The following is a 17,495-nucleotide window of genomic DNA, read 5'->3' as shown; positions in this document are numbered from 1 at the left end:
CCAATTAAATACCATGTAGCCATTTTTATCTTCTCAAATATATTAACTGGAAAAAAGCATAACACAAAACTATCACTGTGATGCCAGTTCTGAAAATATATATTCACAGTGGAAAAAGGACTATATACTGGAAATATCTACGCCCAAATGTTAAAAGATGCTATCTAAAAATGGTGAGATGATACAAGTACATCTTGTTTTATTGTGCTTCACTATTTTGTGCTTTGCAGATATTATTTATTTATTTATTTTTTTACCAAATTAAAGGTTTGTGGCAACCCTGTGTTCAGCAAGTCTATTGGCCCCATTTTTCCAACATGTGTTTGCTTTGTGTCTCTGTGTCACATTTCGGTAATTCTTGTAATAGTTCAAGTCTTTTCATTATTATTATATCTGTTATGGTGATCTGTGCAATTGTACTTGTCTTCAGGCACCAGTGACCATGTCTATATAAAACAGCAAATTTAATCGATAAATGTGTGTGTTCTGGTTGCTCCCCCAATGGGCTGTTCCCCACCTCCCTGTCCTCTGGCCTCCCTACTCCCTGAGACACAACATTGTTGAAATTGAGCCAATCATAATAATAATCCTACAATGGCCTCTAAGCATTCAAGTGAAAAGAGTCACACATCTCTCACTTTAAATCAAAAGCTAGAAACGATTAAGCTTAGTGAGGAAGGCATTTCAAAAGCTGAGATAGGCTGAAAGCTAGGCCTCTTGCACCAAACCATTAGCCAAGTTATAAACACAAAGGAAAAGTTCTTGAAGGAAATTAAAGTGCTACACCACTGAACACTCGAATGATAAGAAAGTGAAACAGCCTTACTGGTGATACAAAGACGTTTTAGTGACCTGGAGAGAAGATCAAACCACCCACAACATTCCCTTAAGCCAAAGCCAAAGCAAGGTCCTAACTCTTCAATTCTATGAAGGCTGAAAGACGAGGAAGCTGCAGAAGGAAAGTCTGAAGCTAGCAGACGTGGGATCATGAGGCTTATGGGAAGGTGTCTCCGTAACATAAAAGCGCATGGTGAAGCTGCAAGTGCTGATGTAAAAACTGCAGCACACTATACAGAAGATCTAGCTAAGTTCACCGATGAAGGTGGCTACACTAAACAACAGATTTTCATTGTAAATGTACCAGCCTTACACTGGAGAAAGATGTCATCTAGGACTTTCATAGCCAGAGAGAAGCAGCTAATACCTGGCTTCAAAGGACAGGCTGACTCTCTTGTTAGGGGCTAATGCAGCTGGTGACTTTAAGTTGAAGCCAATGGTCATAGACCACTCAGAAAAGGGCCCTTAAGAATTATGCTAAATCTACTCTGTGCTCTAGAAATGGAACAACAAAGCCTGGATGATAGCACACCTGTTTATAGCATGGTTTACTGAATATTTTAAGCCCACTGTTGAGATCTACTGATCAGAAAAAAAAAGGCTCCATTCAAAATATTGCTGCTTATTGACAAATCACCTAGTCACCAAGAGCTTTCTGATGGAGATTAATGTTTTCATGCCTGCTAATACAACACCCATTCTGCAACCCACGGACCAAGGAGTAACTCTGATTTTCAAGTCTTATTATTTAAGAAATACAGGCCGGGCGCAGTGGCTCATGCCTGTAATCCTAGCACTCCGGGAGGCCAAGGCGGGTGGATTGCTCGAGGTCAGGAGTTCGAGACCAGCCTGAGCGAGACCCCGTCTCTACTAAAAATAGAAATAAAAATTATCTGGACAACTAAAAATATATATACAAAAAAAAAATTAGCCGGGCATGGTGGCATATGCCTGTAGTCCCAGCTACTCGGGAGGCTGAGGCAGTAGGATCGCTTAAGCCCAGGAGTTTGAGGTTGCTGTGAGCTAGGCTGACGCCACGGCACTCATTCTAGCCCGGGCAACAAAGTGAGACTCTGTCTCAAAAAAAAAAAAAAAAAGAAATACATTTCGTAAAGCTATAGCTGGCTAGACAGTGATTCCTCTGAGGAATCTTAGTAAAGTCAATTGAAAGCCTTCTGGAAAGAATTTACCATTTTAGATGCAATTAAGAACATTTATGATTCATGGGAGAGGGTCAAAATATCAACATTAACAGGAGTTTGGAAGAAGTTGATTCCAGTCCTCATGGATAACTTAGAGGGTTTCTTGAGATGGAATCTACTACTGGTGAAGATGCTGTGAACATTGTTGAAATGAAGCAAATAATATTGAGAATATTACATAATCTTAGTTGATAAAATAGCAGCACGGTTTGAGAGAATTAACTCCAATTCTGAAAGAAGTTCTACTGTAGGTAAAGTGCTATCAAATAGCATCGCATGCTACAGAGAAATTTTTCATGAAAGGCAGAGTCAATCAATGTAAGAAACTTCACAGTTGTCTTATTTTAGGAAACTGCAACCACCACCCGAATTAGTCAGCAGCCATCAACATCAAGGCAAGACTCTCCACCAGCAAAAAGATTACAACCTGCTGAAGGCTCAGATGATCATTAGCATTTTTAGCAATAAAGTATTTTTAAATTAAGGTATGCACATTGTTTTTTTTTAGATATAATGCTATACAGACTATGTATACTTAGCAGACTACAGTATGTGTAAATATAACTTTTATATGCACTGGAAAACCAAAAAATTTGTGACTTTATTGCAATATTTGCTTCATTACAGCAGAGGGGTTGGTTACAGTGGTCTGGAACTGGCCCTCTCAATAACTTCTGAGGTATGCCTGTAAGTGATTTAATTTTTTCATTTACATATGGTATGTGCGCTTTGAATTCAGAAGAACCCTGGTCCAACCCCTGCCTCCCCCCCACTTACCAGCTGTGTGACCTTGGGCAAGTTACTTTATGTAAGCCTCAATTTTCCTATTTATAAAATGAACATAGTAATTTATCCTCAGAGGCTGGTTGAGATGATTAAATGAGATAATGCATGTCAAGCACTTACACTGACAGGCGGTCAGCTCAGTTTCTCGAACACTTATTTTAAAAATTTATCAGACATCTTATGCTTATAAACAGAAAGTTATTTTTCCTTTAATAAAATTTAAGATTAAAAAATATCTGCATAGCAAAAATTTAAAGAAGCTTTATTCTCATCAACCTGAACAGTATACAAGTCATGACATTTTAGCTTTTTTTTTTTTTTTTTTTTTTTTGAGACAGAGTCTCGCTTTGCTGCCCGGGCTAGAGTGAGTGCCGTGGCGTCAGCCTAGCTCACAGCAACCTCAAACTCCTGGGCTTAAGCGATCCTACTGCCTCAGCCTCCCGAGTAGCTGGGACTACAGGCATGCGTCACCATGCCCGGCTCATTTTTTCTCTATATATTTTTAGTTGGCCAGATCATTTCTTTCTATTTTTACTAGAGACAGGGGTCTCACTCTTGCTCAGGCTGGTCTCGAACTCCTGACCTCGAGCGATCCACCCCAATATCCTCTAATCTGATACTTTCATGTTCTATCTCAAACATCCCAATTAATTATAGAAAGTACTTACCTGTTCCTTCCCATAAAACCCCAGCTATATTAAGACTAGGAGCTCACAAGAGCTAAAAGGTGGAGGCAACCAAAATGTCCATCAAAGGATGAACAAATAAACAAAATGTGGTATACACAAACAATGGAATATTATTCAGCCTTAAAAAGAAAGGAAATCCTGTCACATGCTACAACAGGGATGAATTTTGATGACACTATGTTAAGTGAAATAAGCCAGTCACAAAAAGACTGTATGATTCCACTTAATATGAGGCATCTCAAGTAGTCAAATACACAGAATCAGGAAGCAGAATGATGGCTGCCAAGAGCTAAGGGGAAGGGAAGAGAGGAGACATTTAATGGGTACAGAGTTTCAGTTTTACAAGATGAAAAAATTCTGAGGATGTGTTTCACAATATGAATACAGCGAACACTACTGAAATGTACATTTAAAATTGGGTAAGATGGTAAATTTCATGTGTTTTTTATAATAAAAATGCATAAAATATTAGGGAGCTAAAAAATATTTCACTAAGAACTGGTTTCTTCTAGAGACAAATTAATAATACTCTTTTTATGTCAAGGGGGAAAGAAAAGACTGGGAACAAGTAATCCCTTTGCTACTACTACCAATTCCTTTAGGCATTTTTGCATGCTGCATCCCTAGACACAGAATTTAATAAGGATTATTTATTGCTAGAATAGCCTGTTTTCTCTTGACATAGAGCCTTCCCACTACCTTAGAAACTCATCTAGTCTAGGCCCATAAGATCTTAACCTTGTGGTAAGCTGGAAAAACACACATGGCGTAACACCACAAAGCTACTTTCACTTAGAGCACACCTACAATGAACTGCAATGGCAGGTTCTGAAAAGCAACACTGTTCTAGATCTAACCTTGTTCCAGACCTTTAGAAAATTTTTAACATTTTGCCACCAATCCCTTTTACCTACTCTGGTTTCTCTTAACACAGGCTGCTGAAGAAGAATTTAAACTCCTGAATGAAGGATGAAATGAGCAACTGGTTCAAAAATCCAAAATACCCCTCAAGTATTTTTAGCCATGAGAGACAGCAGTTTTTAATTAAAAAAAAAAAAAAAAAAAGATGGGAACACCCTCAATCTGTCAAGTCCGTTATCTCAGAGAAGATTTTTCCCTTCACCACTGTATCAAGAATCAGTGACAAGAGGATTCTTAAGAAAGAATACCCTCTTAATAGCTTAAAAATCATCATTGCCATACAAAGTATCTTTGATTCTTCCAAATTTAGAGTCTAATAGAAGAGTTTAAGTAGGCATGTAACCACAGGCAAAACTATAGATTAAAACAGAGGTTCTTAAACAGGGTCATTGGTCCATAAACCCTGTGAACTGTATAAAAGAGATCAAAGACTTCAGAAGTGAAAATCTCAGTTGATATTTAAACATGCAGAGAGGATTTGACAAACAGAAACTAAAGTTACAGGAATATAACCCTTGGTATCACAGCATATAGAAGTACTCAACAATGATTTGCCAAGGAGTCCACATATGCCAAGAGCAAAGATCTAGATGAAATTTTAATCAACTATTGCTAATATTAACTAAAAACATTCATACTAATTTTTTAAAATTAGCTGAGTTTCTTTTTTAATATACCCTATGTTTAAATCTGGATGGAAAACTGTTACAGCTAGTTTAAAGTCCTACATACTTTGACAAATTGTTTTCAAAAGAGTAGAAAAAAGCCACAAAAATATTGAAAACAGTAAGCAATAAAGTGTTGACACTACATTTTTAGAGTGGGAAACTGTGTAACTATTTTAAAGTGGAATTATGTTGTACTTTAGGATTTACAGAAGAATACTGTTCCTTCTCCCCTTCCTCCCTTTAGTAGTTTAGAGTTGGGAAAGAGACAGTTACCATGCCAATTTTATGCCTTTCTTTGAATAAAAGAAAACATATTAAACTGTTACATGTTGGGCTCAAAATAAAACACAATGTCAAAGTCACCAATTTACTTCCAATGACCAAGCAGCCAACCCAGAAATGGTACTAAACTAGGCTCTGAGAATTTCAGTAATCCTACATGAAGTGTTACTGATAGCTGGATCTGAGCAGAGACATTATAGGGAAAACCCTAAAAAACTTTTACGGGTAAATTATTTTGGCAAATATGTTACTGATATTTAATCTCTATAAGGGAGCAGTAAATTTAAAAATAGATAGTTTAAAGTCCTAAAGGCATCCTTTCTTCACCAAGATCACCAAAGGAAAGAGCTTAAGGCAGACCTAATTTGGTATCTAAAGAACAGTGAAGTAGGCTGAAACAATCCCAAGTCACAGAAACCACTCTCATAGGAAAGCTTTACAGACATTCCTGCACAAAAGCAGTATACTATTCTGATCACTTAACTTGTGGTTCATGAGACTTTAAGGCACTATTAGTAAAATGAAATGTATTAACAGACTGAATCAACTGTCAAATTTTTTGATGGCAGTTATCACCTTACCCTATTAAAACACAAGAACGCCAAAAGACCTTTTAAATTTTAAAATATTCATTCATTATAAAATAGTAAACCTTACACATTAAAAATGTTATGACAAATGACTATAATCCCCTCTCCAAAATTAGTGAGAATGGCATTGTTTTACATTGTTGCAAATCTCTGTAATATCTAGCCTAAAAGATTCTCTTAATTGCTTCTGTATTCAACATACTGTATGTATGTTGTGTCCATACAATATGTTGTGTCCAGTTAAATATATGAAGAAAATTTAGCCTCACTCAGATATGTAGTTGGAAAGGGAGGAATATTTTGATAGGTGCTTCAGGAAGTTATGGATATCCCTTTGATACTGCACCAAAACTCCACAAGTGGTAGTTTCTAAAAGGTTTACGAACTCCAAAAGCATATCAGTAGTCTATTACATTAAAATTCAATGCTCTAGCTTGCACTTTTACTTATGCATGACTGTGTAACATCACATGCATTCGTCATTTGTAAAGATTGATTTCACTGAGTTACGTGGCTCTTTCAAACATTCACACATTTCAGTACACAGTATCAAAAATCACAATCATTAATATTACTATCGATTTCAGTTGTACAGTCTTTTAAGTAGTGGGAAGCTGTCAAGCTCACGATGGCAGATATGTTTTCCAAAATTCTAATTTTTGCATGAAAGCTCAAATTTTATGATGGGCAACAAATATTGTCCATTGAGGCAACAGGTACACTGCTCATTTGAGAAAAATGTCTGCCAAATATCTAAGTCTGAATAACCATAGTTTGTCAGTAGTTCTTACAAATATTAATAAATAGATGTATTCAAATAGACATTTAATAAAAGTAATAGTTTTTACTACTTCATCACGAACATTCTAAAGTAAAACTGGCATTTTTTTTAACTGCCAGCACACGGTGATGAAGATTATCTTGACTATGGGTACCATTTGGTGCCACTGCCTTGTTTCATGCTAAGACTCCAGCGGCTTTACCCACATGGCTTTTGCACTGCTGCTGCAAATGTCAACACAGTAAAAAAGGCAAATATCATCTTAGTATTATTATGAAAATAGTTTCAACTTCACAGACCTTTTGAATGCGTCCAAGGGTTGCCACACCACACTTTGAGAACCACTGGACTAAATGATACTGGTTCTGACATTGATTATGAACTCTGACCAGAAAAATGCACATATGTACAATTGCACACAATACAATTTGACATACAACTTCAGAAGGTTCCCAAGCCCTTATAACCCATTTATAGCATGCCCCAATTTAAGAATGCCATTAGCAGAAAGCTCAATCTCCAAATTAAATTTAATTACTTCAAGACAAAATAATCTAGTAGGCATTACAAATAAACCTTGTTATTCCAACAACCTAAACACCTTCACCTGAACTAAGAGATCAAGTTTTGAGATAAATAAAATTACCATAGCAAAATTAAAACGTTTGAAGAATCCTAGCTTCACTATCTGCTCAACATTATATAGTTAATAAATTAACCTTCTCAACAAGGTCTACTTATTTCATAAGATTTTTCTGAAGAGTAATAAATTAGTGCATATAAAGCACCTGAGCAGTGCCTGGTACATAGTTAAGTACTCAAAAAATGCCAGTTGCTGTGATTCCTTAAGATGGCTATGTTATCTCTACCTTACACTGACTATATGGCAGTTTATTTACAAAAAAAAAAAAAATCTAATTCGCATACAGGCCTTTACTTCTCTACTTGAAGATCCTTGATTACTCAATTATAATTTCCATCATCATCTATAAGAAAGGCAAAGAGATTATAGTTGAGGATATCAGCTAATAAATATATCTATTTCCAATCCTTCAGTTTTCCTATTTAACAGCATAAGAAACTTAAAATGTACTTTTCTTCCTACAACTCAACTTTAACATAAACTAGACAAATATACATGTGCAAATACATAACATATGGGAAACTCTTCATTGATTTAACAAATTTTTTGCTTCAAACTATCTCTCATTATTCTGCTTATTCCACACTTTTGAAGGTCTTGACTTTATTTTAAAATTTAGTTCACTATTAAAGAGTATTAAGAAATAACCAAGTATTAAGAAATAAGCCAATTTTTGGCTTATTTTAATAACTTAAGACAAAATGTCAGCTAATATGCTTTCAGCGACCATTATCTCTCATAATTTTTTAATCAATAAAGGAATGAGAAAAAACTAAGTATCTTAAATACTAAAAGAAATTGTCTAATACTAGATAAATACTGTCATTCTAGTTATTTGATAGCAAATTTACTCCTTTAAGTGATTGTACTGAGTGAGCTCTACTAGACTTCAGTCAGTAGTAGTAATGCTAGTGTTAAGCCAAAGCAGTGTCACATGTCATTAAAAGTAAAAATGTTAAGACCTCTGCCATAGAACATTAGGTTTTGGAACACAGCTGATGTGCCACTATTTTGAAATCTGCAAAACAGGGTTTTAGTATTTTTTTTTACTACCTTAGTGGCTAAATCTAACATGCATACTATTCTAAGAAACACATAAGGGAAATGATTTTAAATTGTTTATATTGTAGCATTAAACATTATGGAATAGATTGAAAACCATTAAATTTTGTGTGATACCCTAAGGATTATTTGTGTCTCAATAATCCTTATGTCCTTATTTGGGGTGTATTTAGACTTTACCATTTAAAAAATATTTTCCAAGAACCAGTCCACAAGACTAAATCCTACCAAAAAGAAACAGGAAACAAAGAGCTGAAAAGATACAATACATTTGGATCCAAATTTCCTAATAAGGCTTCATGTAATAAAATCATATCCTAAAATAATTTCCTATGAAAGAAAGTTTAAGATTGTCAAATATGGAGATGAGGAAAATTACACTTACATTAAAATGAAAGTATTAAATACTTAATATTAAAAATTATTTAATATTTTTAAATTATTAAATAATTAAAATCTGCATTAAAATAAAGCAACTATCTTGAATGGCTAATAGTTCTATATTTTGACCAAATATACACTTCAGATTATCCACATGTATTTGAATTTTTAATAATTTACTCCCACAAGTGAAAAAAAAAAAAAAATGAAAAAAATTTTTTTTCTTTTAGAGAAAGGGTCTGGCTCTGTTGCCCCAGCATAGAGTGCAGTGGCATGATCATACCTTTCTGCAACCTTAAACTTCTAGGCTCAAGCAATCCTCCCAGCTTTGCCTCCCAAGTGGCTGGGACTACAGGCACTCACCACCACACCTGGCTAATTTTTATTTATTTTTTGGAGATAGGGTCTCACTATGTTACCTAGGTTGGTCTCGAACTCCTGGCCTCAAGTGATCTTCCTACGCTGGCCTCTCCAAGTGCTGGGATTGCAGGCATGAGCCACCACACCTGACCCTACAGCCTAGTTTTGAATGCTTTTTGAAATTTATTATTAGTGGAATCAAAGAATATGTATAAAACACATATACATACCATTCCTTCACTCTGGCCAAGAAATATTTAGTAGCTTTTAAAGATAACTCCCTAGTTTCCCCATATTCCAAGGATTCTCCCTTACTTGCTAGAAAAGTTCAAATAATAACAATATCTAAATCCTCATAAGGCTCTTATGTGCTGGGTACTGTTCTGTTTCATATGCATAAACTCATTTAATCATCAAAGCAACACTGTAAGACAGGTTTTGTTGTTACCCTCATTTTACAGAAGGGGTAACAGGCACAAAGAGATGAATTAACTTGCCCAAGATCACACAAGTAGTAAGTGACTGAACAGGATTCAAATCATGCAGCCCAGCATCTGAGTCTGTGCTCACACCTACTGTCTCATGACAGAAAGTTGTAAATAAAGGAAAAATTAAAAGTACAGAATATATGCTTCACTGCTACCATGAAGACTAAAATGAAAACTTCATGACATGAGAATACTGAAGTGACAGAGATTTTAGTGCCTCATTACATGCAAACTACTTAGGGTGCCTGAAGACAACCTGTGTACAGACTGAGTATCACAATATAGGCTGTAAATGCTGGGAAAGGGCCTCCGTGGGCCAAAAGACATGAGAGTATATCGTCAAACGTTAAGTTTTGTTTTAGCTGTCTAATGTAATTAATGAAAACTTGTGAGTCTGGGTAACTAAGGCCAGTAATGATTTATTTTAAATTAAGGCCTCTCTGGATTCCAGTATCTCAAACAACTTAACAGTAGTAATTATGTTGGGCTGTTTCTTTCTAAGACATCTTTGGAAATTAACAAGATCAGAGTACAAGGAACAGCAGAAATCACCTAATCCAGTCTTGTCATTTCATTGCTAAGCACACAGGAACCCAGGGCAGTACTTATCCAAAGTGATATACCTTGTGTTAGAGCTGGGGTAAAAAACCCAAGGCCTCCTGACCTCTTTGTATTATGTAGCTGTGTATCATCAATCCAGTTATAAAAAGCCTGCCAAACAAATAAAATCCATGATAGCCAGAAGTACATCTCAATCACCCTACCTTTCACCAGTTCTCTTCCACTTTCAAAACTTAAAAACAACAGCAACATTTATATTCCTTCATTCAACAAATACTCAACACCTACTATGTGCTAGGCATTGTTCTAGACAGAGCAATTTATATAGGATGCCCTGCACAAGGCACAAAGATAAATTAGTTCTGCACTAAGCTTACAGTATTAACAGTAGGGGTTTGGGGTACTAAATATGATATCTACATAACAAAGGAAATGTAAAAAATAAGTTATTTCCAAAAAAGGCAATTAAGTAAAAGGGTTATAGAAATGATCAAAGGATGAGCAGGATCCTGGTAAGAGAACTATGGGAGGAGCATCAGGCAGAAAGGTGGGAACAGCAAAAACAAGACCCAGAAGTAGAGAGTATAGAACTTGTTGGAAGAACAGCATCCGTTTAGCTGGACTGTTAGCCACAGCAGCAAATAAACTTAGAGAAACACAGGCAATCCTGGAGAAAGGCTGTACATTGTAGGCTGGAATGTTTCAATGTAATTCCTAATCTAGTGGATGCAGTGATTCACTTAAGATTTCTGAGGAAAAGGACAAAACTGGGACTGCGTTTAAGATTAATTTAAAAGCTACCTGGACACCACTGAGCCAAAATTAAAACACACACACACACACACACACACACACACACACACACACACAGAGATTAATTTAAAAGCAAAACATAGGATGAAGCAGCAGGGAATAATTTAGGAAGTTACTGTAACCAGATGAGAAACAGTGCGAATCTGAACAAAGGTGAAAGTGGGTATAGAGAAGATTAAGGCATTACGGAAGGAAAAATGATATGCCCTGGCAGCTGACTGCATGTAGATGGAAAGAGAGACAATTTGGAGCCTTTGACAGGAAAGAAATTGAGATGTATCATTAACAGAAAATAGGCAAGCTAAACTAAAGGTTGAGCTAGATGTAACCTGTTTAGAGATTATAGTCTAAACCTAGGGGGAAAATGTATCAATAATCTTATTTTACTTGAGAAAAGGAAATCTTCCCTTAGTAAAATAAATAGACTATGACATACAAATCACAATATGCAAGAATACCCAAATTAAAGCAGTATAATTGCAAAATTGGATGCTTTTTATGCTTAATACATTTATATTGACATAGGTACTAGAACAAATCATGATTTTACTAAAATATACATATTTGTACTAAAATGTACATACTAAGTCTCAGCATTTTAAGATGCTCAGAATGTGCTGTATGTTAAAATATTTAACCACAAAATTATTAATGAATCAGCAGCAAAATGCAGCTGCTAAATATTACCAGAATGGTAACTGATCCATCATATACAGTAAGTCCTGACTTAACATCAATAGGTTCTTGCAAACTGTGACTTTTAAGTTGTTTTGCTCAACTGTTTCGTTGTATTAGGTCATTAAGTATGAAATGTCCGATTTCCTTAAGTACTAAGTTTGACAGCTGATATCCCTGACATTTTCATTTTAACATTTCTTGTTTTATTTTTATTGTGAAGGTACATCCTCACTCTTTCAATTGCATAGTTTTTGGCTTGTGATTATCTTTCAAATTTTTTTCCAAAGCAAATTTTGTGACACCATGGATAAGTTAAGAATTCGTGTTATTTCTGAATGTGAGTTCCACCATGGAACCAATGCAGCACAGACAGCTCAAAATATAAACGAAGTGTTTGGGAGGGAGGTGGCTAATGAATGCACAGTACATCAATGGTTTGCGAAGTTCTGTTCTGGTGATTTTAATCTTGAAAATGAGCCACATGGGCTACCTGAGATCAAGGTGGACAATGATGAGCTGAAAGCTGTAGTGGAAGCAAATCCATCTCAACCTATGTGTAAAATTAGCAGCAAGGTTGGACATTACTACTATTCCAACAATATTGGACCATTTGAAACAAATCAGCAAAGTAAAGAAGCTGGATAGGTGGGTTCCGTGTGAATTAAACAAGCATCAAAAAAAGAGAAATCATCTTGAAGTTTGCCTTCCTTTGCTGTCACGATATAAAGGCGAACCATTTTTACACCATATTATTACTTGTGATGAAAAATGGATTCTTTTTGACAATCTTAAGTGTTCAGCACAATGGTTGAACAAAGATGAAATGCCAAAACACAGTCCAAAACCAAATATTCACCCAAAAAAGCTAATGGTGTGTTTGGGGGTCCAGCACTGGTATTATCCAATATAGCTTCATGAAACCTAGTCAGTTGATTACAGCGGATGTCTACTGCAACCAACTGGACAACATGATGAGGATGTTTGCAATTAAGCAGCCGAGCTTGGTCAATAGAGACAGGCCAATCCTCTTGCAAGACAACGCTCAACCACATGTCGCACAAACACTGCTCAAACTGACACAAGCTGGACTTGGAAACACTCTGTCATCCACCATATTTAGTAACCTTGCACCAACTGATTACCACTTCTTCCAGGCTTTGGATCACTTCTTGCAAGAAAAAATACTCAATTCTCAACAAGCTACAGAAAACACCTTTCATGATTTTATCGCCACTTACTCTCCAGGCATCTTTGCTGCTGGCATAAGCAAGATGGCAAAACTCTGTCGATAGCTTAGGCGCATACTTTGATTAATTGTACTGCTTATTGTTTGAGATATAATAAACTGTTGATTCAAAATCGGACATTTCATATTTAATGACCTAGTAACATTGATGAGAGAAAAATTGGTTATACATCAGTTTCGCTTAAAGTCACAGTTTTCATCAAGACATTAACTGAGGACTTACTGTATATCACAAGTTATCATTTGGTTCAGTTAAGGTAAGTGATGTTCAGTTTGGAACATCAACTTCTTCTAATCGAGTATCCTCAGTGATCAGCATTTAGGAGACCTTTGATAAAGGGAATAAATAAAACTCAATCAAAGAATGTTTCCAAATACACAGCACTTTCATAACTTGGTGAGTATTACACAACAGCAATATTTGATCCAATATTTGAGTGCCTACTATTCAGTAAGTAATGGAGTTACAAAATGAGTAATACCCAACTCCTCCCTTTAAATTAGGATTTATCTCTCTAAACAAGTCAAACACTTAAAGCTTTGCCTTAAAGCCTTAATTTACACTACCATCTAACCATCCACCACTGAGTATCTTAACTTCTGTAAATTTGTTTTCTCATCTGAAAAACAGATGAGGATTCAACAGAAAAGGAATGTAAGAGAGCCCTGTAAAATATGACAAGTATAACGTATGCCAGTTGATTCCCCATAGAATTCGCCACACTCCGATCAGATACTTCATTAAGAGTGACACTGACATAAGCAAATAAAAGCATTCAACTGCCTCAATACAAAGCCATCATCCTACCATCACCTGAAAACATCCTCAAAACAAACAGCATTCTACGGACAGGTCAGAAATATGATCTTAATATGAAGACAATACGATCTGGAGAAAGATTTATAAATTTTCACTACACAAATCTTTAAAAAATAAAAAGTACATGTTTTAATTTATCTGTGGATTGTTTGGAAAATTCCTACTGCAATTCAAGACAATACTATTAAAATTCAAACTTTAAATAACATTTCTGAACAATGAAATAATGCAACTACTTTGTGGTAAATAATGCCTCCACCACCTAAGACCATCTCAAATGAACGCAAAACCTTCAAGTTTCAAAACTTTACATGAAAAAAAAAATTTTTTTTTAATTTTTTTGAGACAGGGTGTCACTGTCACCCAGACTGGAGTTCAGTGGCACCACATCTCACTGCAACCTCAAACTCCTAGGCTCAAGCAATCCTCACCCGCTGTGGCCTCCTAAAGTGCTGGGATTACAGGCGTGAGCCACCACACTCAGCCTAAATAAACTTTTGAAATACATTAGTAAACAAATTTTGGAGGAAAATTAGACTTAAGCACTTAACTGATCCAACAGTTCCTAACTGCACAAGAAGAGAAGCTCACCAGAGACAAGCTATATAACTATAGCATTGATACTTTCTTATCCACCTACTCAACCTCTGAAACACAAATGAATAATTTGAACCAGCATTTCTTCACAGAATATGACAACACCACTCTCCCAAAGTAGGCAAGTTCAAAAGAAGCTAAAAATCTTCCCATAAAATGAAAAGATGCCGTCAAGAAGGTTTTTGAGCTAAATGTTGAGGGCAGCTACTTCAATTTTATTATCTGAAAACACTGTACAAACATGAAAAATGCATCACCATTTATTTGTATGTGGGATTTATATAACAAGGAGACATTGATCACAAGGACCTCAGACATTTCTTGTGATGGTTTTATATGTATCATCATCTACTGCTTTTTTCATTTAAATCATTTTCTCCTTTCAGGAGAAAAAATAATAAAGCATAAAAAAGAGATTTAAGACTATCTTTCAGGAAGGATAACTTTTAAAACTGTTCTTTTATTTCTTGGACAATAAACAAAATATTCTTGAACTAAAAAAGACTCAACTTCAAGGAAATCTCTCAGTAGTCAAGATTTTGAAAAGATTCTATTAATATATTCAAATTTTGCATCATTAAATACTTTCTTACCTTCTGCTACATCATCATCTACTGCTCCTTTCACCTGAGAAAAACACCATTGAATATCATTCCCTCCTCCAGCTCCTGGAAAAAGAAAACATACCAATTAAAACTGAGTTCTGTTCATGTTTACTCTCGTAAACACAGAGATGGTATCCATGGCTGGCATGATACTAACAGCCTAGTACTACCCACACATACAACCACCACCGATAGAACCAATTTGGCAAAAGGTAAGTCTCCAATAGTTGGTACTGCATTAAAAAGAAGGAAAACAAAGATTCCAGGTATGAAATATTTGAAGACGCATGTTCTATGGTTTTCATTGTGTATCTGTTCAAAACTTCCCTTCCATTTTCCCTTCCCCTCAAAAACACAGTAAAGAGCCTTACATTTAAGCAAGACCTACCAGAAATAAGTAAATACCCACAGTTAAAGAGTTTTCCTTAAGTGTACAAAAAGCCTGCAGAAGAGTTAATAAGGTTAAACTACCATGAAACATAGAACGAAGAGAAAACTTCGGGAACATTACTGCCGGGGTGAGGAGTAATGATTCATATGAACTCTATCACCAAAGCGCACACACAGCAAACACAACACCCATTTCTTTGCATTCATTACCAGCAAATCACTGGCTCCAGACAGAGAGGAAAAGAAACTGAAATGAATGCTGCTTGAAGAGATTGTCAAAGGAAGCTTGTTCTGCCTTCCCTTCACCTCATCCCTCAGAATCCAAAGGACCTGCCAAAGAATTCATTTTGCTAATTTGCCATCAACTTGTGCAAAACAATTTTAATCTCATTTCATTATTCGACAAGGCCAAAGAGCAAACCGTAAGTCAACCCAACATGTTAACTTTTTAAAAGGTTTATCTATCTAAACATTGGAAAAAAGCACAGAAAACTGATTTAATCTCGGAAATGTTCCTATTTCACTCCCAAGTACTGAGGAGTAAATGGGGAAAATGTCCTGGCTCTATGGAGAAAGAAACTGAATCTAAATCTAACATTGATTCTACTAAATGAAACAAGATATTCAGCAACACCAAAATGTACGGAAAGAATTCTCAAAGCAATTATATTGCCTGTCTCTCTCTTCCTTTACACTCCTTCTCTGCTAAATCTATTTCAACTAGGTTTTCTCTCTACACCCCTCTGCCCCCCCTTGCAAGCTTCTACCTAAATCTCTCTCCCCTTGGCTATTTATATCACTGAACTCCACAACTATTTTAACTAACTCTATGAAACCCTTTTGGGAAAAGGACATCTGCACAAAAGCTAACATGCAAAACGGAAAGTTTAAATTATGTTTTTCATGCAACTTGCTGTACATCAAAGGCCTTGCACTCTTTGGTGGTAAAGGGTAAGAAAAGGAACTGGGAGATGGTTCGAAACAAAATACTCAATAGTGTCAAAAAACATACGTACCCACAGTGGGGGGGGAGGAAATACATACAAGCCCCCATTGTATTTTAACTTGTAAAATGCTCTTCCTTCTTAGTGCAAAATATGTTTGCACATACAGCCAGCAAGGCTGCAGCAGGGGAAAAAACAGGAATTAGATGAAGGAAGATCCGAAAAAAGAGCCGAAGGGCAGGGTGGGGAGGTCACACCGGGATCCTCAGCAGCGGGGACAAATCTGCACTCGCCCCCAGCCCGCCCCACCCACGCCTTACCCCACGGCGCGCCGGCACACACCCCGCCCCCACCCATGCCCAGGTTCCAGCCCTCAATTTTAAAGCCATTCCCATCTCCGGGCGACCACTCGCCGGTCCGGAACCCTCCCCGCCCGCACCCCACCCCACCTGACCAATGCCCAGAAATCCGAGGGGCGCCCCGTGGCTCCACGAGAGGCACCGGCGGTCGCTAGGGGGTGATGGAGGGAGGAAGAAGGAAGCGGTGCCTTGTCAGGGGGCGAGGGGAATTTCTCCTTTACCTGCCATGTTGCGCTGCAAATGGTGACCCTGCTGGGTTCCTCGGGGTCTCCGCTTCCCGAACTCACCCCCCTCACCTGGGGATGGGGGGGTAGGGAGGGTGGATGGCGGCGGATGGCACCTGTGGGGGGAGGGGGCGGGGGCCGGGGGAGCAGGAAGGAGGGGCGGGCAGACCGGCCGGCAGGATGGTGGCTTTCACTCGGGGGCTTCCCCGCTCCTGCTCCTTCTCCGGCGGCGGCGGCAGCGACGGCGGCTACGACAGCGACGGCGCCGGCGGCAGCAGGGGCAGACGACTCCACTTTCAAAATGGCGCCGGCTGGCCTGGCCAGTGACGTCACTCGCGGGGCGGAGCCGCCGGGCCGGGGCGGAGAGCGGAGGGGGAGGGGCGGGGAGCGGCCGGGAGGGCTGCCGGCCACGCCCCCTTCCTGCCGCGCTCCGGCCCCGCCCCCCGCGGCCCCGCGGGCTCGGCCTGCGCCGCGCCAGGGTGCCCTCGCTGTGCGCGCCCTGCCCGCGGCCCATCTGCGCCTCGCGGTGTCCCAAGCCGGGGCTCCAGGGCGGGCTCGGCTGTGCAGT

General features: G+C 37.8%; 1 protein-coding gene across 3 annotated transcripts in view; it reads right to left on the bottom strand.

Annotated features, from left to right (window-relative positions):
• PPP2R2A (protein phosphatase 2 regulatory subunit Balpha) overlaps positions 1 to 17,223 on the bottom strand; it is a 62,617-nt gene extending 45,394 nt beyond the window's left edge. Inside the window, exons 1-2 of one of the 3 annotated variants that reach the window (XM_045535793.1) lie at positions 16,925 to 17,223; positions 14,999 to 15,073 (exon numbers count right to left, since the gene is read on the bottom strand). In XM_045535793.1, the coding sequence (XP_045391749.1) occupies positions 14,999 to 15,073; positions 16,925 to 16,931 (82 nt within the window). In that variant the 5' untranslated portion in view covers positions 16,932 to 17,223. Of the gene's footprint in view, positions 1 to 14,998; positions 15,074 to 16,924 lie in introns of those variants that run through there. The other 2 variants (XM_045535794.1, XM_045535797.1) reach the window with 2 other exon arrangements.
• Between the last annotated feature and the right edge of the window lie 272 nt (positions 17,224 to 17,495).

This window comes from Lemur catta, chromosome 22, assembly GCF_020740605.2.
Source record: "Lemur catta isolate mLemCat1 chromosome 22, mLemCat1.pri, whole genome shotgun sequence".
NCBI lineage: Eukaryota > Metazoa > Chordata > Mammalia > Primates > Lemuridae > Lemur > Lemur catta.
Note: the sequence above shows the minus strand (reverse complement) of the source record. Positions and strands in the feature narration are given on the sequence as shown.